The sequence below is a fragment of the Notamacropus eugenii genome, chromosome 4 (assembly GCF_028372415.1).
Source record: "Notamacropus eugenii isolate mMacEug1 chromosome 4, mMacEug1.pri_v2, whole genome shotgun sequence".
Taxonomy (NCBI): domain Eukaryota; kingdom Metazoa; phylum Chordata; class Mammalia; order Diprotodontia; family Macropodidae; genus Notamacropus; species Notamacropus eugenii.
Window position 1 is genome coordinate 2704327 of NC_092875.1, and position 26749 is coordinate 2731075.

At 41.4% G+C, this 26749-nt stretch overlaps 2 long non-coding RNA genes and 1 gene segment (V, D, J or C); 2 read left to right on the plus strand and 1 right to left on the minus strand.

The window, feature by feature from the left end:
• The window catches only part of LOC140502811 (uncharacterized), a 29552-nt gene extending 3284 nt beyond the window's left edge, over positions 1–26268 (minus strand). Inside the window, exons 1-2 of the long non-coding RNA XR_011966576.1 lie at positions 25598–26268; positions 8788–8864 (exon numbers count right to left, since the gene is read on the minus strand). This is a non-coding gene — a long non-coding RNA (uncharacterized lncRNA). The remainder of the gene's footprint in view (positions 1–8787; positions 8865–25597) is intronic.
• Positions 1501–19964, plus strand: LOC140502812 (uncharacterized). Its single transcript, XR_011966577.1, has 3 exons — positions 1501–1710; positions 5928–6110; positions 19330–19964. It is a non-coding gene; the product is annotated as an uncharacterized lncRNA (long non-coding RNA).
• On the plus strand, positions 2043–3017 carry LOC140502802 (immunoglobulin lambda variable 7-46-like). The segment is given in 2 exon segments: positions 2043–2182; positions 2308–3017. Coding segments are annotated over 2 exon segments (369 nt in total).
• Positions 26269–26749: the final 481 nt, after the last annotated feature.

Consider the following 26749-nt stretch of genomic DNA (forward strand, 5'->3'; position numbering starts at 1 on the left):
TTTCATATTATTCCCTTTAACGTAGTTTATGATGTAGCCAGAAGTTGTCCCCATGTGCAAAATTTGATTTCTCTTCTCCAATCCCACATTATATATTCCTATAACAGGCTCCCCTGGAATGCACTATTTCCTCTTCTCCATCTTTTGGCATCCTTATTTTCTTTCAAAGCTCAGCTCAGATTGTATCTCCTACATGTAACCCTCCTCTAACTAAAGTATTCTTTTTTATTCTTGGGGCAGTGTCTGGATCTCTCCTTTGTTTCCCCTATCACCTCCTACCTTGATTATTAGTTTCTTGCCTAGGTTAGGCTATGGATGATTTTCTGTTCACTTCCATGTTTTTTGACCTGGCTTGCCTTTATTTCCCAGGTCAGTCCTGAGAATGAGGCCACTAGAGATTGGCCCCAGTATGATGGAGACTATTGCCTCTTATACTTACAGACTATTTCTGAAATCTTCCAACTCAGTACATACTGAGGTCTCCATTCTCATACCAGCCACTGTCGTAGAGTTCTTTCCAGTGACACCACCAGAGCTCTGAAGGTTAAGGAGCCATTGCAGTCACAGTGAAAGTGGAGATGAGCCTTCACACATGTCCTCATTCCCAGAGAAGAGTGCCTATTCTACAGATTTCCCTCAAATGTGAATCGTGGTGGTGGTGGTTGTCCCTCATTCTTGAAGAGGACCAAAATGACATCAGCTTGATGAGCTTGACTTGTAAGGTGTCTGACTGTCACTGATCAGACCAACATGAGTTTGGAATGCTCTACCACAGACTGGGCAGAATCTGTGCCCATGAGTCTGTGTGAACATTAGAGTCTAGTAAACTTGATTTTGCTTCTGAGGAAAACTCTGGAATGGACTACTACTTAATTTTTTAAAATTTATTTAATTTTTAATTTATGTAATAAAATAAACAGTTCCATAACATTTTACAATAAAAAAGATGACTTCACATTGAAGTGGAAATCTACTGTTTACTACTAGCTATTTTCAAAGAAACAACAAAATTGTTTCTTCTTTCTTTCCCAGTTATGGTCAGGTAGAGGAATGGGAGGGAGAGAAGCACACTTTTTGCTGATTGAAAAAATTAAGGAAAGACATATGGGGAGCCCTGTTAGTAGAATGAAGGAAATGTTCCCATTGGTCATGTGGAATTGATGATATGCATTTTTTAGGAACTGAGATCCAAAAACATACCTTGGCTTTTATTAACTGCCCTGAAAAGGTCAGATTGCCAGTACAAAGAGAAGAACAATTATTGCCTGAATTGCAGTATTTATATTTTCCATAAACATACAGGCAGCCTCAAACTGGGTGAGTGGCTGGTGCCCTTTCCATACCTCCATCAGCAGATGTTGCTGTTGGGACCTACAGATCTGCCTTCCCTCATCCCTGATCATGGCAGTACACAGGTCCCTCCAACTCTAATGACCCCTATGTTCATTGTGAGTCATACTAGGGATCCCATGATGTCACAAATGTGGAATGCTTTGCAAACCTAAAAGTGGGATATAAAGGCTAATTATTCCTAGTGTTGTTATTACTACAAGCAGAATTTGTAGTAGACAAGAGGCATGGAGTTGGTGACCCAGGTCAACTTGACAGGCTGGGCTCTTCCTGAGAGTTGTGTCCAGAGGAGGGGGATGGAATTCCAAGGCCATACATCAAAGAAATGAGGCCATGGAACGAGATGACTGGCACACCCAGGTACCTAAGTTTTCTGTCCCTGGTGTTTTCTCATTAACAAGAGATCCTTTGAGGGTCTGGCTCCAGCAGGGGACGCTGTAGGACTGCCATGGGTGCATGATGACACGCTATCAACACAGAAGGGAAATCAGGAAACCATAGCCAGAGTTGGCATTGAAGGCTTATGAATACTTGCTACCTCTGCAGCTGTTTCCTGGCTGGGTTGAGTGGAAGAACCTAAGGGCAAGGCCGTAGTCAGCCCCACCTACCTCAATATTACCTCTACAGCCAGCAGAGGCCCCAACTCAGGCCCCAGTGAGTGCAATTTCAAGAGTTATTTGCATGAAGGAGGGCTCTAATCTCCCATGTTGTAGTTGAGTAGGGGAATAAGAGGGACTGGCAGGAGCCCAGACCAAGCCTTGGGTCCCCAGGAAGCAGAACATTGACACCATGGCCTTGACTCCTCTTTTCATCCTGCTCACTCTCTGCAAAGGTTGGGGACAGGCTCTCTGGGTTCTTGGGGGAGAAGAGGGGATGAGCTGGGCAAGAAGCTGGAGGTCTCGGCAGTGTTGCTTCTGTCTCTGTTTCTGATCTATGTGTCTGTCCTGTTGGTTTCAGGGACCATTGCTCAGACTGTGGTGACTCAGGAGCCATCCCTGACTGTGATCCCAGGAGGAACAGTCACCATGACCTGCAGCTCCAGCACAGGGGCAGTCACTTCTGGGCACTATCCCTACTGGTTCCAGCAGAAATCTGGCCAAGTTCCCAGGCTACTCATGTATAATACCAACAGTCTTGCATCAGGTGTCCCTGCCCGTTTCTCAGGGTCCCTCCTTGGAGACAAAGCTGCCCTCACCATCAAGGGGGCCCAGACTGAGGATGAGGCTAACTATTACTGTGTCTTGCATTATAATGGTCCTTTGCACAGTGAGAAACTCCCATGAGGAACTGAGACAAAAACCTCTCTTTGCCCAGCCTGTACCCAACTGCACCGATTACTTGAGATCTGTCGGATCTCCAGCTTCTGGTATGATTTGGAGATATTTCCACATTCACCCTGAAGTTGTGTTTCCTCAGTGTCAAATATTCCCTTGGTCAGGAGTAGGATTGGGTGCCCACAGGTGGGGTCCCAAGAGGCACTAGCTATTTTATCTAAAGAGACTTTCTGCACACTTCCATCCCCAACACCTTTTCTGATCTTCCTGCACAGCCAGGGGATGAGGTCCTGCCAAAATATGACTGCTGCGACACTTCCCCAGTATTTTGTTTGGTTTTCCGCTCACCGTTTTCATCATATATATAAGGGCGAGCTTGGCATTCACAGTCTTAAAACTAAAATTGCCCATCATCTATGAGATGGATGATATTACTTACAAAAGAATACTGAAGACTCCTTAAGAAACTTTATTCTAAACTGTGGGAGACACCATCTTGGGTGGCTCAAGTCCCATCATAGATTTAGAAGCAAGAGACCCTAGAGTAAGGTGGTATAAGAACTACAAGCAGGGAAGCACGGTGGTCTTGTGCATAAAGCACTAGCTGTTGAGTCCATGGACCTGTTCCTGATGCTTAATACTTGTGAGGTTTTGACTGTCGCTTAGCCTCCCTCTACCTCAGTTTCTTAACCTGGAAAATGAAGCAATATGCTTTCATGACATCTGAAGTCCCTTTGAGGTCAGATCTATGATGTTTTGAACAAGAAAATCGCAAACATAGCAACTCATGGTTATATAACCCCTTATAAACATGGTCTTCTGTAACAGCTTCACAAGAAATCCTTGCAGAGGACACATCGTGGTTGGAGGAGGGTTAGAACAGATAGAAAAGGGCAACAGCTTCAGAAGATTCCAAAGTTTGAATGTGTCATCTGGCCTTAAAGAACAACGTCAGGACCCTCAGCCTTGTCTCCTTTGTTCCAGTTTTCCAATCTACTTCCTGTCAGATTTTGTCTTTGATGAAGGTACTGTCCTAGGTCCTGGAGCCTCCCCTGCAATTGGGCTGGCCATTTCATCTCAGTCCTCTGGAATAGACTTTTTTAGTTTGAATTACTGATGTGATTGTGAAGGGTAAAGGGGGATCTTTCCTCCTATCCAAGCAGGTCATTCTAACAGTATGTCAGTCTGAAGCACTGGCCACAGTCTATGAGCATTTCCTCTGTCCCACCATTTTCCCATGACAAAGTTTCCAGTAGAGATAGTTAGGTGATGACATGGACAGAGAGTGGGACATGGAGCCAGGAAAATCTGCATTTATTAGCTGTGTGACCCTAGGTAAGTCACTTAATATCCTTCTGACTTAGTTTCCTCATCTGTGAGATGTGGATAGTAACCTACTTAGGAGAGCTGTTGTCAGGATCCAATGAGTTAACTTATGAAAAGCTTTGGAAAAACCTAAAGGAACTAAAAAATCCTAGGTGACATTAAATTATTATTACTCTTATCATTAGTCCAAAACTCATACATTTTTCTATCTATCTCTCTTTCATCAGTTATTGCCCAATCCCTCTGATCAGATGGCCTCTGTGAAAAAGTGACAATCCCAATTTAAAACAACCTGAAGATTAGGTGGCACTGATATCTGACTGTATCTGAGCACTGTGTGCATTTTCAGGTCCCACAGTTTGAAAAGGAATTCCATGTAGTGGAAGCCGCTAGGACAAGGAGAGAACGGAAATAGTGTCTCTTAAGAAGCAGTTAGGCTGAAGGAAAGTTGGGTTTTTATGTTGTCATTCATAAGGTAAAGAGGAGGGGAACAGAGAATAGGCCAGTGGGAGGTCTATCCTCAGAGTCTCATCTAAATACTGCCAGACCAGCTCAGAGTGCAGGGTGTGGGGGTCCAGTGACTGGGGTCTCAGTGTTTGTAAGGATGCGAAGGTGCCTAATGGGTCTTGATCTCCACTTTGGAGGATGCCCAGATATGTGCCAATGCACCTTCATGCTCCTGCCCTTGAGTGATTATTCCTGTTGATTAGTCCCAATTTGTTCATAGTTCTTTGCATGATCTCTCCCTCAGACAGCAAACAAGTCAAAAGCACAGACTCTTTGCATTTCTGTTAGTCTCCAGTGGCTAGAACAGTGCCTGGGCAGAACAGGAACTTAATATCAATCAAGTGACTGAATAACTGATCAGTACCAGTCTGTTGACCATAGGTTGAAAGAATGCATTTTTCACTGGTTGTGTCTAGCACGCAGAGAGAATTTTTATTGTGACTTCATGATCTTGGTCCTTCTCTGGGAATCCCAAACCTGCCAGGATGAGGAAACCAGTCAAGACAGCAAGAATGAGTAAGCCCTATGTCAGTTGCCATGCTGGAATCCTCGAAGACTCGGCTAATGATCTCCTCTAGGAGTGCTAACCTTGATTTTATGGTGATAAAATCATTACTTTGAATCTATTTCCATCCCAGAATTTGTCTTCCTTGGTTTCTAATCTCACTGCTGCCAGATTGGCAGAATTGGACAGATTTGACTGATGGAGCCTATTTTTAATATGTTAATGCATATATTCTAAGGAAAAATTGAAAAGAACAGACATTATCAGAATAGTAGTTTAAAAAATGGCTGTGTGATTCTAGGAGAGAAGAGAGTTCAGGACAGCACAGTAGTCTTCTCCTCCATGCATTTCATCATCATGAAATTTCCCAGTGGGCAAAGCAAGAGGCAGCCAGTAGATGAGGGCAGTCACAGAACCTCCTACCTCCCAAAAAGGGTATATCCAAGCAAGGCAGCTTCCCCCAGCATCTGTGATGGTCACCAGTCAGTCTGTCACTGGCTCCTCAAGGTCTCCTTATGTTCCTAGGGAGCTGTGAGGCTCATTGGTGCTCACCTCAATGCAGGTTGCTGGAGTTCAGATAATAGACTCAATGTTGATGGGATTTTGGTTTCAACCTTCATCATTCATCGTCCCTTCCTTCTCCTGTTCACATCCATTTCCTCCCTCTTTGAGGCCTTCTTTCTTGTTAGAGGAAGCTGTGTGATGCAGTAGATTGAGCTCTGGATTTGGAGACAAGAAGTTCTGATCTGGATTCAAACACTTACTAGATATGGTCTTGGGTAAGACACAACTTCTTTTTGCCTCAGTTTGCTCAACTGTGAAATGGGAATAGTACATTGTAGGACAGTTGTAAGAACCAAAGGAAATGTTTGGAAATTACTGAGCACAGTATTTGGCACATAGAAGCCACTACATATGACTGCAAGCTGTTATTATTTGTGCTTTTGTTTCATTCTATATTCCAGTCACCTTCAAGGTCAACAAGTTCGGTATCAGGCTTGCAGGTGGCGCTTGTGGAGAGGTTGCGGTTGCACCAAGAACACTGCCTCGTGCCTCTGGTAACAAGACTGAGAGAAGATGACAGAACTGGACAAAAAGGGCTAGAAGGACACCAAATGACTGAGGAAACACCGGAGCAGTGTTGCCCTGTGAGTGGCTGGGTGGTTAGAAATAAGTAACCAGGAAGTAGGAGCCAAGGGTGGAGAGTTGACTTCTGTATGTGTTGTGACCTAGACATTAGGGGAACCCTTGGAGCTCTCCCTTGAAAAGGGCTTTGTTTGAGCCTGTGGAAAAAGAGAGTCAAGAAACTTGTTGGGAGTTTGGGGGTGTCCTGGAGCTTTCAGACCTTAACACTGCTCCTTCAGAACTTTAATCTTCAAATTCTCTTTTCAATTTTGGTTAAGTGAATGTACAAAAATTTCCAATCAGTTAGAAACATTAAAGATTTGGGACGGTCATCACTACCCAGTCCTTAGATGCATATGATGCTGAAGTACTGTACGGTCTATTGCATCAGACTGACACCAGAGATTGATGGAAAGTGTCAAGTGTAAAATTCAACCAATATAGACTGAGATAAGTGTTTTCAAAGCAAGGTCAAATTTTATTGCTAGGGGCTTATACCTGCCAATAGAGTGGGTCAATGCCATATTTTAGACAAAGATCCCAAAGTGCAGATTCAGTACAGAACAGCACAGAACAAAGAACCACGTACTAAGAAATAATACTTTTCTCTACAAATCTTTCCCGATTCCTGCTAAAACCCCCATGGAAAGAAACCTAATCACTGTGAAATATAAAGATCTTTCTTAGTGAAATGCATTAAAGGTGCTGGTGTTCAGTCATTTGTCAATCATCTCCAATTCTTCATGATGCCATTTGGAATTTTCTTGGCTAGGATGCTGGAGTGGGTTTGCCATTTTCTCCTCCAACTTATCTTATAGATGAGGAAACTGAGGCAAACAGGGTTAACTGACCTGCTCAGAGTCCCACAGCTAGTAAATCTGTGAGGCCAGAATAGAACTTAGGAAGATGAATCTTTGTGACTCAATGCCCAGGGTTCTATGGACTGTCCCACGCAGCTGCTCCATTAAAGATGGTACTCAGTCATTTAGCAATGAGCAACTTATGTCCTTTGCATTAATGCCACCTTTATCCACCTTTCCCCATTGAGAAATGAAAGGCAGGAAGTTTCTTAGTTTCCTTCAGAAGTGGTTCAGGAGGGATTGAGAGGGTGACATTATTTCTCAACTCATCTGGAATATTAATCCCGGAGCCTTAAATGGCATATTATGATCTTTCTTGTTCAAAACTTTTATGAACATTTCCTCAAAATGTCTTGGTGTCTGGCCAGTGCTAGGTGGGGAAGGAATATTTATTGACAAGATGGGATGGAAGAAAACAGAGGCATTTGAAGGCTAGTCGTCCTTGTCAACCAGTGGGGACACTGCTGCTTTGGGGGAAGGGTATTCCACATAAACCCCAGAGCAGTACTGAAGGGGCTTTTGTGCCTTAGGGGTGAGGCATAATACTCCTTGGTGAACGGCTCAGATAATGAACTCCCTCTGAGGAATTAAAGTGACCTTCTGCCTACTAATAGACTTGAAGGAAGTCATCGAGCTGAGTGGGTGGGTCCTCTACCAATTCATGCCATCTCATCTGAACTGGGCCCTCAAAGCAGCAAAACATATTGTAGCTGCTCTAATTAACCATGTTTGGCATCCCCATTGGAGTTACTCCAAGATGTCTCTTCTCTCCCCAATCTTATCACTTCTTACCTCCTCCCTCACAGTCAAGAACCTCACCTCTTTGAGAAAATAGAGAACATTCACTCTGAAGGCATGACTTACCCTCTCTAATACCCTTCATACCATATCTCATTCCCTCTTTTAGCATCCCCTGAAGAACTTGGCCAAGGCCTGTCCATGAGGATCCCAACCTGAGCTTACTCTCCCAATCCCCTTCCATACTTGCAAATGAAATCAACATGAAGAAAAACATTGAAAAACTGACATTTATTATAACAATAGTCTAAAAGAAAAAAAGAACAAGCGATAGTGAATACTCAATACTCAGGTATCCAGCAACAAAATCCCACGTGAAGAATCTCTCAGGAGCATCCTTCCAAAAAACCAATGGTCCAATGCTTATTCCCAAGCAGGCTAAAACCACATGTAGCACAGGCTCTGAGGTGTTCTAGGCCAACTCTCATGGACAGTGATGAGTCTTCAAGTGACTTTCTATGAACTACAACAATGTCAAAGTGTGGTCTGTGGATTCTGGGGCATCCTTGAGACCCTGTCATAGATTCAATGAGCTCACAACTACTTTCACAATAATAAGACCTGTTTGGTCATGTCAACCAGGAGGCAGCTATTAAAGTTTATTGTTTGTGACATACAGTCACCAGAATGCATATTGATATGGGCTGAATACAGGCATGCAGGGAGGCTTTGAGACACTACAGAATTCCCCCAAGTCACTCCAACTTTTGTACCCTTTTTCAAAAATATTCGGACTTCTCTTCACTAAACATTGGTCCTCTGTTGACATCATACTGAACCAAAGCCTTTTTTTATCTGGAAGACGTTCTCTTTCTGAGAGGTCACTACTGTAAATAATTCTGCAGTTCTTCAGAAACTCTCCTGCCTCTCTTTTCTCTTTTGCAGCCTTGTGGGTTAGAATGAACTTTAAGAAAAGCAGAGCTAGAGGGAGAACACTAAACAACTCCGTCAGGTCCGTTGCATGTGCGTAGCCTCATAATAATTCAGAGACAGTAGAATATTGTAAAAACAAGATTCATTATAAAAGAAAATAGCATTTTACCTGCTATGGTCAGAGAGATGTGTAACGAAGGGAAGAAGGGTTGTAACAACATCAAGACTGTTCCTCCAGCCTTGAACCTGATGACACGGAAAGACAATATTAACACAAGTATAAAAGAATAAAGTATCCTAAGTTCTGTTTGATTTCTGGTTAGAATCTTAGATAACTTTTTAAAAAGAGATAATCAAATATTGAAGTTCTGCCGTATTCACAGGTTCTATTAGCCAGCCTGAGGATTAACCAAGTGGGAAACATTGGTATTCAAAAAGTAAAAAGCACAAGGGGGAAATGGAGTCAATAGGATTGTGTAATGAAGACCATCTTGTCAACCTTCCCAGGCCCAAACATTGTCCTCTAGCAGTTTATGAATCTCACATCCTTTGCGTAGTTCATGGAATTTCCCTAGAATGGTGGACTATTGGTTTCAAGATAACTCAGACAATTATACTTGAATTCAGAATTCAGAACAATATCAAGTCATATTCCCAAGAGATCGTATTTCAAAGAGAAAGTTTCACTAATCACACCTTAGAGTCTGGTACAATCATTATTGCTTCTCTCAAGTTATTGCAGTAACCGTTAAAAACAAAAGGTTCAACAGATCTTTACAAAGTAAAAATAATTTGCTCAACAACTTTTTTCTTTTTTCCCATGTGGTACAAACTCATCCTGCTTTAAAATTAATAATTAGAATTGAGTAGAATAATCAAATTCTGAAATTCTACGTATTTAATGAATATATGACAATTCACTCAAAATTCACTAAATGCTGAGTGCTTACGGCAAGCCTTCAGACTAATAACTAGGCACCCTTAAGAGATTCTTAAGGTATTTAACCCCCTAACGCAAAAATTAATCTGTAAGACTAGAGTATGTTGAGACTAAGTTGACACAAGATGTGACTTCCATACATATAAATATACATATATACATATTATTCTGTATATAACTTCATAATTTTCTTAGAAACAAATAATCATATAATTGACTTCTAGACCTCATTTTGGTGTTGGGTGTTTGTGAGAGAAGACGGGATTCTAGTTTCTTTGAAAACCAATTCATCATTTTAGCATTTCATGATGCTTAGTGACTCCTTTCACTACACCAGTAAAATTTCATTAATTTGCCCAAGTAGAAGGTTCTGAGGAAAATAAAGAGACTTCAAAAGGACTTCTTTTTCTAAAAAAACTTTCCCCACTTATTACATTATTCTTTCTTTTAAAATAAAATATAACCAATTAAATATTTGATTGGTTTCAATATCATGAAAATAACTTCTTACAATAAATATTTTCACAGTGTCCACCTCTAAACTGTTAAATGATACAGACTGATCATTCCTTGAACACTATTTCTTAGGCAACAGTTTCTCCACATTCACAATACAAAGCAGTTTAGGAATAAAATAATAGCATATGGCATATGATGAACTTAAATGACATCAATTCGGTTGAGTGCATTTCTAAATTGTCTTACATAGAAAATCATTTGTCTTATCAGCTTGCGTCTTCTATAGTGATTTCCTTCAAGACTAGTCTAGAATAATTTTTATCCAATTATACTTGAAGGAAACCTAATTTTTTCATTTTCTTGACATATTGTCTTATTAGCAAATTTCAGTATGTTTTTCATTAACACTTCATGAACTTATAAAGGATTGAAGATTACAGTTACCCTAATATGAAAACACCTCTCACTTAGAATGAGACTGGAGTATATTCAATCACCTCTGTGTCTATATTCACAATATATATATATATAATATCATTCAGAATCTGCATTTTTTTCCAAAGGCCATTTATTGCCAGTACTTCAAATTACGTGGCCCACTATTTTTAGCTAGTCTACTACTAATGATTTCAACTGGCAATCTTTTATACCCTCTACCCACTCCTTTTCAGTATCCACGACAATATTCTGAAACAAGGACATCATACACGTAACCTCTATTATGAAGTAATGAAATTGTGAATGATTATTTCCCACATGATGACTGATATATACCCTTTTAGTCGTCCTTCACATTCAGAATTTTAATACAATTTCCTCAAATAATTCCATGTTGTGCATTTATCACTCTAGTTTCCATTAGGTAAATGTTGTAACCAGATAGAATACTGTCAAAACATGCATTTTGCTTTTTAAGAAAATCCTCACATCTTCATTATCTCAACAAGGTCAAAAGCATTACTCAAACCTCTTTCCAAACTCTGAGCCCTTTAGTTTCTAACCTTTCATTCCCACTGTCAATGCAAAGAGATGACAACTTTTTTTAAGCTTTCACCCATTCTCCTTGCATCTCTACTTGGTCAAACTTTGTCTCTTTTGTATATGCTTCCAGTAGACTTGGGCAGCTCTGTGGTGCAATGAATAGAGTGCTGGGTTCAGAGGCAGGAAGACCCAAATTCACATCTAGGTTCAGACACTTCCTAACTGTGTGACCCTGGGCAAGTCATTTAACTGTGTTTTTCTCAGAATCTTCATCTGTGAAATGAAGTGGAAAACAAAATGGTAAACCACTCAAGTATCTTTGCCAAGACAACCCTAAATGGCATCATAAAGAATCAGATATTAGTGAAACAAATGAACATTAAGTGGCATTTGATTAAACCCCTTCAAAACTGCACCTCTCTTGTTTTGTTACCTATTCTGATCTGAAACTACACTTACAATCTTCTACTTTTTCAATTCCATCTCATCTTTTTTAACCATATTCCATACTCTCTACAGAATTGACCTTCACTCCACTGAATGTCTCCTTTGCAAATTACACAAGTTTTTATTGTTCAATACCAGTTAGTTGCAATACTCTCACTATTTGGATTTACTATTTTGGATTTTTAAGAGTTTTAAAAGATACAATTCATTCCAATTTCTTTTAGGTGATTTTGCTCTAGTATCTCACTCAAAGTGAGAATGTGATAAGACCTTAGCCTGAAAGAGTCATGATCTTACATTGCATCCTGGGCCATTTCCAGTTCTTCTGATGAATATCAGGCCACTTGACCCAGGTGACTCAGGAGAAGAAAGTGAGATTGGTGACTTTGTACAGTCCTCCCTCACTCAAATCAAGCCAACTGCAAGTCATATCATCATTTTGATGTCATGGTCCTCTTTGAGAACAAAGGACAAGCACAAGCAAACAAAATTAACTGTCACAACTTAAGGAAAGAGTGACAGAGCATCTAAGTACTGTTTCCATGTAACTTTTACAATGTCTGACTCTTATTTTGCTTAAATAAAAAATTCAATGGGGTGGTACCCCCAAACTCACTAAGGTATTTCCACATTTATATAAAAAATATTCAAACCACAATTTGGAAATTCCCAGTAGAGACATTATAGCTCAGTCACAAATTTAATCTTTAATTATTTTATGATGATTTAAATTTCTTTGGAAAAGGAAAAAAAAGTTTTCCTTTCCTCTTATCTGACTCCCCAAATGGGAGATAGAAACCTTTGAAGGCCTTGTGCAAGTAAGTTTTGCTCTTTTTCCTTTGCCGTATCAAACTACAGGTAAAAGTCAGTTTGGATTTCCCAAATGATCAACATAGAAAATGTTAACAACATAATTGATATTTCACAAATCAAACACTTAACACTTCAAGTTCATGAAGCATTTCAGATTAGCCAATTTGTTAACCATCTCTGCTAGAGGCGTGTGGAGCACATTTACAATGGTGGAGTAGAAGGAAGGATCTGTAGAAGGTCTCCCCCCACAACTCATAAAATACCTGTAAAATGACTCTAAACAAATTCTAGAGCAGCAGAAATCACAAAATGACAGAGTGAAAGAGATTTTCAGCCCAAGACAGAATGGAAGGGTGACTGGAAAGGTCTTTTGCACCAGGTTCAGTGCAGAGCACAGCTACCACACAGCACAGACAGGACTGGAGCAGCCTGCAGGGGATGGAATCCACAACAGCAGCTGAAGTTGTCAGATTTCTCAACCCATACATGCCAGACAACCTCAAAGGTCAATGAGAAAGCTCTTTCACCTGGATGAGAAAGGAGCATGTCCCCTCCTAGCCCTGGTTCCAGGTGGCAGTGGCAGCAGCAACAGAAGCAGCATCCATTTTTGGAGGCCTCAGTCTAAAGTCCCTGAGGGAATCTAGCTGCTGATCTGAATCTCAGCCCTGAGTGTGAGTCCTGGGTTGAGGAGGAGCATTGGCTGGTGAAGCTGGAGGAGGCTGTGGAGAGGGAATTCTACTAAAAAATGCTTGGCAGAAAAGCATGTAGTTGCTCCCAGACCAGTGCATAGGCCAGGAGAGGAGTAAACTCTCTCCTGATTGTGCCACTTTGGAGGAAGTGAGAACTTATAGGTCTCTAGAGTATACCCTGCAATTGACAAAGGACTCAAAAATCAAGTAACTGGCTGGGAAAATGCCCCAAAAAGGGAAAAAATAAGACTGTAGAAGGTTGCTTTCATGGTGAACAGGTATTTTCTTCTATCCTTTCAAATGAGGAAGAATAATGCATACCATCAAAGGAAGACATAAAAGTCAAGGTTTCTGCATCCAAAACCTCCAAAATAAATATGCACTGGTCTCAGGTTATGGAAGAGCTCAAAAAGTATTTTGAAATTCAAGCAAAAGAGGTGGAAGAAAAATTGGGAAGAAAAATGAGAGCAATGGAAGAAAATCATGAAAAGCAAGTCAACAGCTTGCTAAAAGAGACCCAAAAACATGCTGAAGAAAATAACAACTTTAAAAATAGACTAACCCGAATGGCAAAAGAGGTCCAAAAAGCCAATGAGGAGAAGAATACTTTAAAAAGCAGAATTAGCCATATGTAAAGGAAGTTCAAAAGCTCACTGAAGAAAATAGTTCTTTAAAAATTAGAATGGAGCAGATGGAAGCTAATGACTTTATGAGAAACCAAGAAATTATGTTTGTCCTTCATTACTGAAGAAGACCATGCCATCAGAGAAATGATGACATGACTTGCACTTGACTTTATTTTGAGTGAGAGAGGGCTGTGCAGGTCACCAGGTTCACTTCTCCTCCAAAACTATCTGAATCCAGTGATCTGAGATTCTTCAGGATACCTGGAGATGGCCCAGGATGCACTGGGAGACCTTGGGCCCTTTAGGCCAAGGTCTTTGCAGGTAGTCACTTAGGATGAGGCAAGGCCCATTCATTGAATAGACCTGCTTAAGAAATCATAAAATAAAAGCAAAATTATGAAAAAAATAGAGTACCATGTGAAATATCTTATTGGAAAAGCAACTGACCAGAAAAATAGGTCTAGGAGAAACAATTTAAAAATTATGGGGCTACTTGAAAGCCATGATCAAAAAAAGAGCCTAGACATCATCTTCCATGACATTATTAAGGAAAACTGCCCTGATATTCTAGAATCAGAGAGTAAAATAAAAATTGAAAGAACCCACTGATCTCCTCCTGAAAGAGAACTGAAAAGAAAAATACCAAGGAATATTGCAGTCAAATTCCAGAGTTCCCAAGTCAAGGATAAAATATTGCAAACAGTCAGAAAGAAACAATTTGAGTACTGTGGAGATACAATCAGGACAACACAAGATCTAGCAGCTTCTACATTAAGGGACTGAAGGACTTCAAATATGATATTCCAGAAGTCAAAGGAACTAGGATGAAAACAAAGAATCACCTACCCAGCAAAACTGAGTATGATACTTCAGGGGAGAAAATGGTCATTCAATGACAGAGGACTTTCAAGCATTTTTGATTAAAAGACTAGAGCTGAATAGCAAATTTGACTTTCAAACACAAGAATCAAGAGAAACATGAAAAGGTAAAGAGGAAAGAGAAATCATAAGGAACTTATTAAAGTTGTTTATTAGTATTAATTACCATCATTATTAATGAATATTAATTCTCATTATTAATGTAAAGTTGTTTACATTCCTACATGGAAAGATATTATTTGTGACTCTTGAAACTTTTTTGAGTGTTTGGGAGTTGGAAGGATTATACACATATATAAAGACAGAGGGTACAGGATGAGTTGAATAGCAAGGGATCATATCTAAAAAAATAAAGTTAAGGGGTGAGAAAGGAATATATTGGGAGGAGAATGGGAGAAGTGGAAAGGAACAAATTATCTCTCATAAAAGAGACAAGAAAAAGTTTTTTCAATGGAGAGGAAAAGGGGGGAAGTGAGAGGCAAAAAATAAATTTTACTCTCATCTGATTTGGTTTAAGGAGGGAACAACATGCACGGTGAATCTGGTATGAAAATCTCTCTTATACTACAGGAAAGTAGGGGAGAAGGGGATAAGTGGGGTGGCAGGATGTCAGAAGGGAGGGCAAATGGGAGGAAGCAGTAATTAGAGCTAAACACTTTAGGGGATGGAGAAGGTCAAAAGAGAGATTAGAATAAATAGGGGACAGACTAGGATGGAGGGAAATATAATTAGTCTTTCTCAACATGACTGTTATGGAAGTCTTTTGCAAAACTACACATATATAGCCTATACTGAATTGCTTTCCTTCTCAGTGGAGATGAGTGAGGTGGGAGGAAGGGAGAGAAGTTGAAATTCAAATTATTAGGAAGGAATTGTTTTGAGAATTGTTTTTTCATGCAACTGGGAAATAAGAAATACAGGTAATGGGATATTGAAATCTATCTTGCCCTACAAGAGAAGACAGAAGATAGGGATAACGGAAGGGAGGAGTTTGATAGAAGGGAGAACAGATTGGGGGAAGGGGTAATCAGAATGCAAGGTGTTTTGGGATGGGGGAGGAGAGAGAAGGGGAGAAAATTTGGAACTCAAAACCTTTTGGAAATCTATGTTGAAAACTAAAAATAAATAACGAAATAAATAAGAAACATTTCCTCTAGAGAGCACCAGAAGACACTTTTGAGTCTCTAAATCCCCTAAATGAATGTGTCAATCAGTTCAAATGCCATTTTAGTTTGTTCAGATTGTGCTTCCAAAGCTGGAAAACTGAGAGCCCCTGTAGGGAGGCTTTTAACTAGAAATTGTTCGGTCTGTTCCATGCTTAGTAAGCAACCAGTTTTCAACACTGTAGTTCCATGCCACCTTGAAGGAAATCCCATCCTCTTCCCCATCATTGTTGGATCTCAATAAGTAGGAGGTAGAAACTATCTTAAGTTAATGAGAAATTTAATGATTAACCCATGCAGTAGCCAGAGTGCATATGCACATAGGCTGTATACATGCATGGAAGGGCCTTTTGAGAAAGGCTACAGAATTCCCCCAAGTGAAGTCGATTTTTAGACCCTTGATAAAACAACTAGTACTTCCTTTGTTCACCAAACAGTATCCTCACTTGATATATTATCAAACAAAGTTCTTTTCCTTATCCAGAAGACATTCTGGTATTTTTAAGAATGTCCAGAGGTCATCTGTATACACAATCCTGCAATTCATTAGCAACTCCATTGCCTCCTTCTCCTATTTCACAACCTTGTGGTTCTTCATGAATTATTTTTTCTTGTTTCAGCATTGTCTTATACTCATACACAAAACTTAATCTTTTAGATGTCACTTGCCTTCTTCACTCATTCTCTCCCAAATGTGCAGCAGACTTTTCCAGAGGCTCCATACCTGAGAATGATTTCTTTAACTGCAAATATAACGCCTCTCATCTACAGAACTGGAATTTTGACTTATGAATTGAAGAAACTATAGACATGGTCTTACTGATTTGCTAGTATTTCTCTGATATCAACACCAACTAATTATCAAAGATCTTTCTTTGTGAATGTTTGGTAATGAACACAGGTGATACTCTAATATTCCAATTGCTGAATAAGTTTGCAGACTCTCATGGCTTAATCTCTAATACCTGTGTTTGGTGTCTATGGGGTGTTTAGTTAGGACTAGTGCCTTGGGTGTGAAGGTTGATGAGGTCTTTTCAAGGTTTCTCAAACACTTTTCAATCAACTCTCACCCATGGCTCCAAAAATATGTACCATGTGCAGTGACCAGACTCCAATAAAACCAACTGAGACGATGAGCCAAATAAGGTTGAAGACAAATAATTGCCCTCAGACACATTGGTGAATTAGGGAATAGGGACCTCAAGCAAGCAAAGGCATCTCCAGAAGAATAGGTGGATGTGAACATTTTGTTCTATGAGTCATGAAGCTGACAGAAGCAGGCACTCTGGAGCACTTAGAGTTTGGTCTAAGTAGACAGCAAGGTCATCCAGAGCCATCAATAGTCATTTGGACTTTTGTCTTGCTACTGGACTTCAATGACTTCGGAACAGAGAGGAGGCTGACAACTTCATGTTACTGTTCTCTCAATTTCATTCTAGATAGAAGTCTAAAGATGTCACTCAGACCATTTTGCTGTTCCATTATATCATTTGATTGTTCAATAACTTTACAACTTAATTAAATAATTTTACAGTTTTTAATCTTATTTTTCAACCATTTTGCGTCTTATTATTTTACTATTTTATCTTCTTTGAAGTCCAGTGGAGACAGCTTGGTGATGAAACAATAGGTATGAATATATTAGGAGCAGTAGTCACAACCCTGCACAGATGTGGCCCAGGCCATAGGGTCATCTTCTCATTGTACTGAAGCAGCACTGGTATTCAGCAGCTGTCTGGGTGTCTTCACAGCTTTTCTCAAGATCCATACTCCTCAGTCCCTTGCATGTGGAAAGAGCTAGAAAAATACCCCCATCATTGTCTGCTTCACCCCACCCTGGCCTTATTACTGCAGCAGGCATGGATCCCATTCTGCAGTCAAAATACAAAATAAATTTATGATTCCCCTCACCACGGATACATAGAATGTGCACACACTCATTGACACTACTAAATTTAGGAGAACTGAAGAGCAAACAGCACTTGTTGGAAGAGAATTTAGCAAATATCTCATCCAAGAAGCCTCCCTGCATGACACAAGACAGGCCAATGAAGTCCAAAGTTGGAGCTGATGCACTCCTTTCTGGAGTGGTCAAAATGACAGGGAGCTGCATGAAGCTGGTATACAATTTGAAAGTGAAGCTAATCTAGTTAACAAGCTTGTAGGACTCCCAAAAGGAGTGAATGGAAGGTTCAACAATGTGATTGCCACTTGCAGGAAAGTGCGGCCCCACCAGCATCAGTGTGTGTGCTCCCACCATGATGAATGCTGATGAGGGCAAAGAAGAAAAATTACGAAGAAGTGTTGACCCTCATCATCAATGTGCTGAAAGAGGACAAACTTGTCATTCTGGGTGACTTTAACACCAGAGTAGACACAGACTATCAGGCATGGCAGGAAGTCCTGTGGAATTAGAAACAGCAGTAGCAACAGTCAATGAAAGTGAAGACTTGTAGGTCTCATGACCTTACCACCAGCACTCTACTACACTTCCTTAAATGCAGCAAAACTTCCTGGATGCCTCCTTGTAGCAAACACTGGTATTTAATGGTGGAGACTCATTCTGTTTGGGGTCAGAAAAACAGAGCAGCTTGAAGAGGATCAAAGTGACATTACTATGTTAGAGACAGGTTACAGGGTATCTAACTGTGGCTCACTGGAGCAGTATGAGATCAGCTGGGCCTCCATAGTCCCTGCGAACATTTGGAGTGGATTGTCTACTTTCCTTTCCTTAGTTTCTTCCCCTGCTTCCCTTCTGTCCCTCCAATGGATTCCCATCCTCAGACTTTTTCTTGTCCTTTTTATTCCCCTTTACTCGTAGATCCAAATGAACAAAAGATGCTGGTAGGAGAATATAGCACATGGCATCTAGTCTTGGTTCCAGCTGTTCGGGAGCAGGAAATCAGATTGGGCGATCACTGCAAGGGAGGGTGAAGAGACCTTAGGCCCAGGGGCTGAGCAGACCGTGATGTGCAATGAGATGTTCCTTGGGAGGCAATATCCTAATCAATGTCCAATGGAGATTTTTGGATTCTAGTACAGTAGCCTTGTTTAAAAAATAGCTAAAAGTTACAAGGAAAGGCCCACAAAGACTTAGTACCCTGAGCTCCCAGGTTATATCAGACCATGGAACTTTCACCATTGAAGACAGGTCTTACACCAGCCTCAGGATGATATCTGCATGTGTGTCAGCAGGTGACACTGTGAGACAATGTTTGTGGACTCAGGAATTTTCTTCTAAACTGTCAGAGGGGCTCTACCCAACCCCACACACTTGCTTTAAGATCACAAGGCTGTAAGATGGCTCAGCAGCTGCTTCCTCCCCAGGCCCTCCCAGGGGGCACAGTCAGAGCTTCTGTCCTATCAGCCATCACTCCTCTGCCTCAATCCTTCCCTTCCATTTCCAGGGCCCTCAATGGGGTGAGAAACAATGAAGTAGCAGATTTACATGGAGGGGTGGAAGAGGGGTTAGGGAGATACAAGAAACTTGGCACCAGGTGAGGGGTGAGGGGCCTCAGGGAGCAGAGATTTGGGGGCATGTCTACCATGGCCTAGATTCATCTCCTGCTCAACCTCCTCACTGTCTGCCCAGGTGCCAGCATAGGTGGTCTCTGAGAAAGTCCTGAGGGATGGTCTCCTTTCTCCCTCCTTGTTGAGGAGAGCAGACAGAGTCCCTGACTCCTGACTTAAAAATCTCTCTCTTTTTCCTTCCAGGTGCTTGGGTTCAGTTTGGGCTGACTCAGCTAGCATCAGTGGAGTCACCAGCTGAACTGAAGGGCCCACTATAACATGAAGCCATCTAATCTGAACTGGGGCCTCAAGGCAGCTACACCACCCAATCACCCCTATTTTGCCCTCTTGACAACAGTTATTCCAAGATTTCTGTCTCCTGATGTTCCACCTCCCGGCCCCTTCAGCTCTTAGCCCTTTCCTTATTACGTCCCCAAGAAAATAGAGTCCATTCTCCTGGAGCTTCCTCTGCTCCCTACCTTCCACCTCCACCCCCTTGATTCCATGCCTCATTCCCTTCTCTAGTCTCTTGAACATTTGGGCCAAGCTCAATGGGACTCACAAGGTCTGGGGCTTCTCTCCCAAACTGACCCTGGCACATGATTCTGACAGCAGGAAGCCCAGTGGACAATAGCTCTGCTCATCCATGTCCACACTTGGACACGTTGGAGAATGGCACTGACCTGAGGTAGAGAGAGGACTGGCTTTGGGGGCTTGTCAGACTCTTGTCTTCCTAGAGACTCCCAGCAGCTCATGTCTTAGACTTGTGCTCAATGGGCTATGGGATGTTAGGCAGTCCATCCTATGGGGGCAGAGTCCTATTATCCACCTTCTCCACTCAGAGACCTCCATGGCTCCAGTCTCAGTCTCTGGGGCCTTACAGGGCTGAATCACAAAGGAGAGGATGGTATGCAGGACTCTGGGAAGGGATAAGAGAGGGCAGGGACACTGGCAGAGACACCTGCTGAGGGGCCTCTAGGGGAAGAGAGCTGGCTGTATCTTGGACAGACCTTGGACTTCTCTCTCTGCCAGAGTGAAGGGGCTCAGAGAGACAGACATTTCCATATCTGGGGGGGGGGCTCTCATCATCTTAGCTTCCTACATGGGGAGAGAAGGGAGGGAGGGCACCTGGGTTTGCAATCACAACTCAACTTCTTTCACTCTTCCTAGATTCTTGGGCCCAGTTTATCTTGACTCAGCCAGCATCACTTTCAGGTTCCATCAGTGAGTTGGTTAAAATCTCTGACTCTGAAAGGGCTGCTAACTTTGGGACCAGCTAGAGACTGGTATGGAAACACTAGGCAAGGTGCTCAAGTCAATCTTCTAGGTCTATGGAAGCCATTTCTCAAGGATATCAGAAAGTCTCTGGCTCCAAAGACACCTCAACCTACTCTGCCTCCCTGAGATCAGCATCCCCCCAGCCCCCACAGCTGTCCACATTCTTCTGCCTACATAAGCTGAAATTGCCTATTATTTTCCCTGAAGAAACATAAGGAAGTTTGGACATTTGTGAAATTAGCTTCCCATGACTCCTATCACCTCCTGAGCTTGTGAAGGGCTGACTATCTACATGCACGGTCTTCTCCTGTAGCCCAAATCTGGAGCTTGTAAAAGTCCCTAGATGTCCATTGCACTGCCCAGTGTGGGCTCTAGAATGTTTTTGAATTGGAGGAATAGGATGTTCTATGATGTGGAACCAGTAAAATTTATTTTTCTCTCATCCAAGGGTTTTGTACTTGTCCAAAGTCCCCCTAACTCATTGATTTGGGGCAGAAAGTGTCCTCCTTAACCATCTGGAATAATCTCATTAAAAGAAGTTTTAAAATGAGGCTCAGAAAGTTCTGTAACTGGCCCAGCCTCATCATAGAAAGCCCCACAGAGGGGATTTAAATTAAGGACTTTCTGACTCCTGGACCACCAACCTATCCACTTCTCTCTGCTGCCTTTTCATTATGAAGACTTCTAACCCCAAAGGTCACAATGCAAGGGGCAGCACCTACTCCTTCCTGGAGCCATGTCTGGTCCAGCATTCCATGACCTATGCTTTTCCTTCCCCACTGTCTCAACAGCATGATGCCCTCTTGGAAAGGAAATGAGTTCCTGTGAGGACCTCCCTTTTTGTCTTGGATTCCCTTCTCACTCTTCTGTGAGGCATCTGTTTTCAAGCCCAAGCATCAAAAGGTAGCTGATGGAAGGAGGATCATTTTGATGCAACGAAGGCCAAACACATGGGTGTTTTAGGAAGTCACAAGCTCCCAGTTGCATGTCCATCTGCCTGTGGCCTCATCCCTTGCTTACCCCAGACAGCCTTCTCCTTCTATGATGTCACCACAAACTAGGAGTCAGATGATCTGTGAAAAGTAGCTTCTGAAGCCACATGGGCTTTACACAGGTGATGGTCTGTGCTGAAATCCTAGTAATCAGGGCTTCAGTTCATGTGAGGCATTAGCATGTAAATAGACGCTGGAAAAAACATAAATCAAGATGTGGTGATGAGTTGCCCAGTCAGAAATGTTCAGAGTATGCAAGGGCAGAAAAATGGAGCTGGAATCCTTAAGACCAGACCAGACAATGTAGAGAAACCCTGCCATCCCTCCACTCCTTTCTAGCCCTTTTCACTATTCCCCTCCTTCCCACTGCCCTCTGAATGTTAACTCTGATAGGTCTTCATCTTGCCAGAAACTGAATGAGGTTTGACAAGAGATAGAGTCTGCACCCAAAGATCAGCGTGGCAAGTAGGCAGAAGTTTAACCAGACCACTGGCACCAACCTCCCATCACTAACCCAGTTCTTTCTTCCAATGGTTTTGTATCAGCTCCTCTGTAGTTGTCTGACTGGCATTAGTGAGCTCAGTCTGTCTCCATCACCAAGCCCCTAAGTGACTCAGTACACTCTTTCTTACCATTTTTTCATTAATTACTTTGCTATATTTAACATTCTGTACTCCAAATCAACTATATTATTATTTTATCTAGCTCTCTAAAGTAACCCTTTACTGGTCTGAATGGTATGATAAAGAATACATAAATTATTGTAGGTAGTGTTGTCGTTTCCATTATATGGCGTGACCTATCTATGAGCAATGAATACTTCTCCATTTAGATCTGTCTTTTTTCATGTCAAGAGTATATTACAATGGTGTTCATAGAGTCTTTATCCATGTCGTGGCAGGTGTCCTTTCATTTGTTTTACACTGTCTAACATTATTTTCAATGGAATTCTTCTCTCTTTCTCCTCCTGAAAGATTTTGCTTGCAATATGAAAGAATATTAATATTTGGCACAGGCTTCTTTTGTATCCTGGAGCTTCGTGGACAGTGTCACTTGTTTCAATTTTTCAGTTGGCTCTCTAGTGTACTCTTAGCAAATATTGATGTCACCTGCAAAAAGAGACGTCTTTCTTCCTCCTTTGCTGATGCTTATTCCTTCCATTTCTTGTTCTTTTCTTATTACTGAAGCTGTCATTTCTAGCATTATGCTGAATATTCCTTATCATGGTGTGGAATAACTTTCCTTTACCCTTGAACTTAAGAAGGTTTAAAGGCTTCTATCTTGTCCCTGTCAGAGATAATTCTGGCTTCTGGTTTTGGGCAGATATTATTTATCATTTGAAGGAAAGTTCAGTTCATTCCTATGCCATTTGGTGTCTTCAGTTTTCTGTTTTTTGCTTTTTTTTGTTTTATAGAAATGAGTGTTGGATTTTGTCAAAAGTTTTCTTTAAGCTACTGAAACATTCATGATTTCATGAAATTTGTTATTGCTATGGTCAGTTATGGTTTGTGTAATATTGAGCCATCTCTACATTCCTGGTATAAATCCATTTCCCCATAGTGTATGATTTTTGTGATTTTTTGTGGCAATTTCATTTTAATATTTTATTTAATTTATTTTCTTTCGTATTAATTAAGGATATTAGTCAATTATTTTCTTTCCCTGTTTTGATTACCATTGGATTAGGTTTCAGACCATATTTTTGCTTGGGAAGTATTAGTAGGACTCCTTTGTTACTCATTTTAAAATAATTCATATAGTAGCGGAGTTCATTTTTCATTAAATGGTTTTTCCCTAAAATTCACATGTAAATTTTCATTGTTCCATTTTTTCCCTTTGGAAATATATGGTTTGTTAATTTCTTGTCAGGTAAAGTTAAGCACTCTCATTCATGTTATTTTAATCTGGGTAGTATATATTTTTGTACATATTTATCCTTTCAATTTAGAGCATTACTCTTATTGGCATATAGTTGGGTATCCTCAAGAAACAGTGAGGACACTTCTTTACCAAACTTCAGTCCAAGGTCTCTGTGGAACCTTGACTGATTTCATGGTGAGGAAACTGTCATGTTAGGGTGAACCCGTTGGGCTGACTGGAACCTTCTTTTTATGTGACTGTAGTGTTCAGTTGTGCTGTTACTACCCTTTGCTCTCCTTGGACAGAGGGCATGCCTGCCTTCCATTCTCAGTAGAGTATACTGAGAGTCAATGGATAAGAGAAATAAAGGAGACTATCCCATCCCTCTGCATTGCCATCAGCCTCACTGCCACCCCTTACACAGGACCTCATCCTGTAAAAAATCACGAAGTGGGGCAATTTCAGAGAAACCAGGAAGGGAAGATTTGTATGAATTGAAGGAGAATGAAGTGAACAAAACCAAAAGAATCATTTATACAGTGACAACAACATGGAAAAGACAAAGAATTTGAAGATGGACAAACTCTGAGCAGGGTAATGACCAATTACAATGCTAGAGGATAAATGACGAAACATGCTGCCCACTTCCATGTCGAGAGGCAAAGAACTCTAAATATAGATCAATTTTATACATAAAATGCATGTTAGTGTGTATGCACACACACACAAACACATACACACACACACACACACACACACACACACACACACCGGTGCACACGTGCATATTCCCTTCTGGACATAGCCAGTGAAAATATACGTTTTGATTGACTCTTCATGTGATACCTAGGTGGTTCAGTGCATAAAGCACTGGCCCTGGAATCAGGAAAGCCTGAGTTGATATCTGCCCTCAGACTCTTACTAGTTGTATGACTCTGGGCAAGTTACTTTTCCTCTTTGTGTGTTAATCCATTGGAGAAGGAAATGGCAAACCATTCCAGTACTTTGGCAAAGAAAACCCATGGGCGGTGTGGTCAATAGTGCACTGAAGACTCAGAAATGACTGAACAACCAAACGACAAAACCACATGCTTCTAAGAGGGATTTTTTTTTCTTTTTTCTCTCAGTTTGGGGGATGGTAGAGGGATGGGAGGGAGAGAAGGTCAATTTCTGCTGACTAGAAAATGTAAAACAGATATATTGAGAATATTTTAAGTCAAATCAGAGGAAATTCCTAATCAATCATGAGTAATTAATGTCTTGCAATTTTTTTGTATTTAGCATCATAGTGGCTTGTTTATTCATTACAATTTTTTTGAATACTTGTCAGTTTTAGGTGATTGTATTGTGATTTCAAAAGGGGTTCGGATTCATCCAATTATATATGATTAAGGAAATTTATGGTTCAGATTCGCACCTACAATAAGACACATTTGAGAAGAAGAAGCTGGATATTTTATTGATTTACAGAAAAGGCAAATGCATGAACAGTTTAGAGCTACAGCAGAAATAATTAATATAGCCTAATATTAATATAATTATAGCAATATTAATATAGATATAAGAGGAAATAGAAAAATATCACCAATTCGAGGAGCACCAACACCTGAATTACATCAGCTGGGGAATCCCGGGATACAGCGTTCAGGATCCGAATTGGGAGCAAAGAGGTCCCAGGCAGAGCGTCCTCTCCATGGGTGAGATTCCGAGGACTTGCACTAAGCGAGGGGAGTTTATAGGGACCTAGACAAAGAAGGCTTTTTGCCAAAGGCTCCACACACTGTTCTAAGCTGGTCAGGCACATGGCCATGGGAATGCAGGTGTTTGTTCGTCAAGGACATATCATACGGGGGCCACAAGATATAAGCTAATTAATCATATACTGGGAGGACTAGCCAGATCCTCCAAGTATTATCTATGTGTTCCGGGAGTGGCTAGTTCCCAAAACATTAAGGCATGGCCAACTCGCGCATGTTATGTTCCTTGAGAGGTCACCAAAAGGACAGAGTGAACTTACTTTATTCAAGGGATATGAAATATTCCTTCAGTGATTGAAATGTTAAAATGTGTTTCAAAACAAAGATATATGGAAAACCGTCTTAGGGAAATAATGGGAAAATTCCCATTGGTCAAGTGGAATTGAAATCATGCATTTTTTGGGAACTGAGATCCAAAAATATACCTTGGCTTTTATTAACTATACTTAAAAGATCAGAATGCCAGCACAAAGGGAATAACAATTATTAGCTAACATGCACAAGACAGTATCAGTATTTATATTTTTCATAAACATACAGAAAGCCTCAGGCTGGGCATGTGGCTGGTGCCCTTTCCACATTTACCTCAGCAGCTACTGCTGTTGGGACATGCAGACCAGCTTTTCCTCATCCCTGGTCAGGACTGAATCAAAGTCTCTCCCACCTTAGTGACCCTGCCTTCTGGGGTCATAGTGAGGATCCAGCGAGGTCATAGATGTGGAATGGTTGGCAAACCTGAAAGTGGGATGTGAAGGTCAACTGTTATTAGTGTTTCTATTGACAAGGGATGGTTTGTATGTGACACTGGAGGGACAGAGTTGGTGACCTAGATCAGTTTGGCTTACTGGATGGTTTCTGGGGACAGTGTCCTGAGTTGGGGGATAGTATCTCAAGGTCAGAGCTCAAAGAGATGGGGCGTTGGAACCAGATGACTTGCACACCCAGACACCTTCTCTAAGCTATCTACATTTGATGGCTTTTCCTCAACAAGAGATGAGTTGGGGGTTTGGCTCCAGCAGGGGTCACCATGGGAATGCTGTGGGGCACATGATGGCTGGGCATGATGTGAAGGGAAATCAGGAAACTATAGACAGAGTTGGCACTGTGAGCTCATGAATGCTTGCTACCCTTGCAGCTGTTTCCTGACTGGGCCCAGTGGGAGAACCTCAGGGCCAGGGCATAGTCATTCCCACCTAGCACAATATTACCTCTACAACCAGCAGGGGTCCCAACTTGGGGCCCCAGTGAGTTTAATTTCAAGAGTTATTTGCATAAAGGAATGCTTCAGCCTCCCAGGATGGGGTGAGTGGGAAATAAGAGGGACTGGCAGGAGCCCAGCCCAAGTTCTAGGGCTCCAGGAAGCACATGATCAACACCATGACCGTGACTCCTCTTGTAATCCTGCTCATTCTCTGCAAAGGTTGGGGGCAGATGTTCTGGGCTCTTGGGGAGAAAAAGGGGTGAGCTGGACGTGAAGGTGGAGGCTGTGGCAATGTTGCTTGTCTCTCTGTTTCTAATATATTTGTCTATCCCATTGATTTCAGGGACCATTGTTCAGGCTGTGGTCACTCAGGAGCCATCCCTGACTGTGACCCCAGGAGGAACAGTCACCATTACCTGCAGCTCCAGCACAGGGGCAGTCACCTCTGGGAACTATCCAGAATGGTTCCAGCAGAAATCTGGCCAAGTTCCCAGGCTACTCATATATAATACCAACAGTCTTGCATCAGGTGTCCC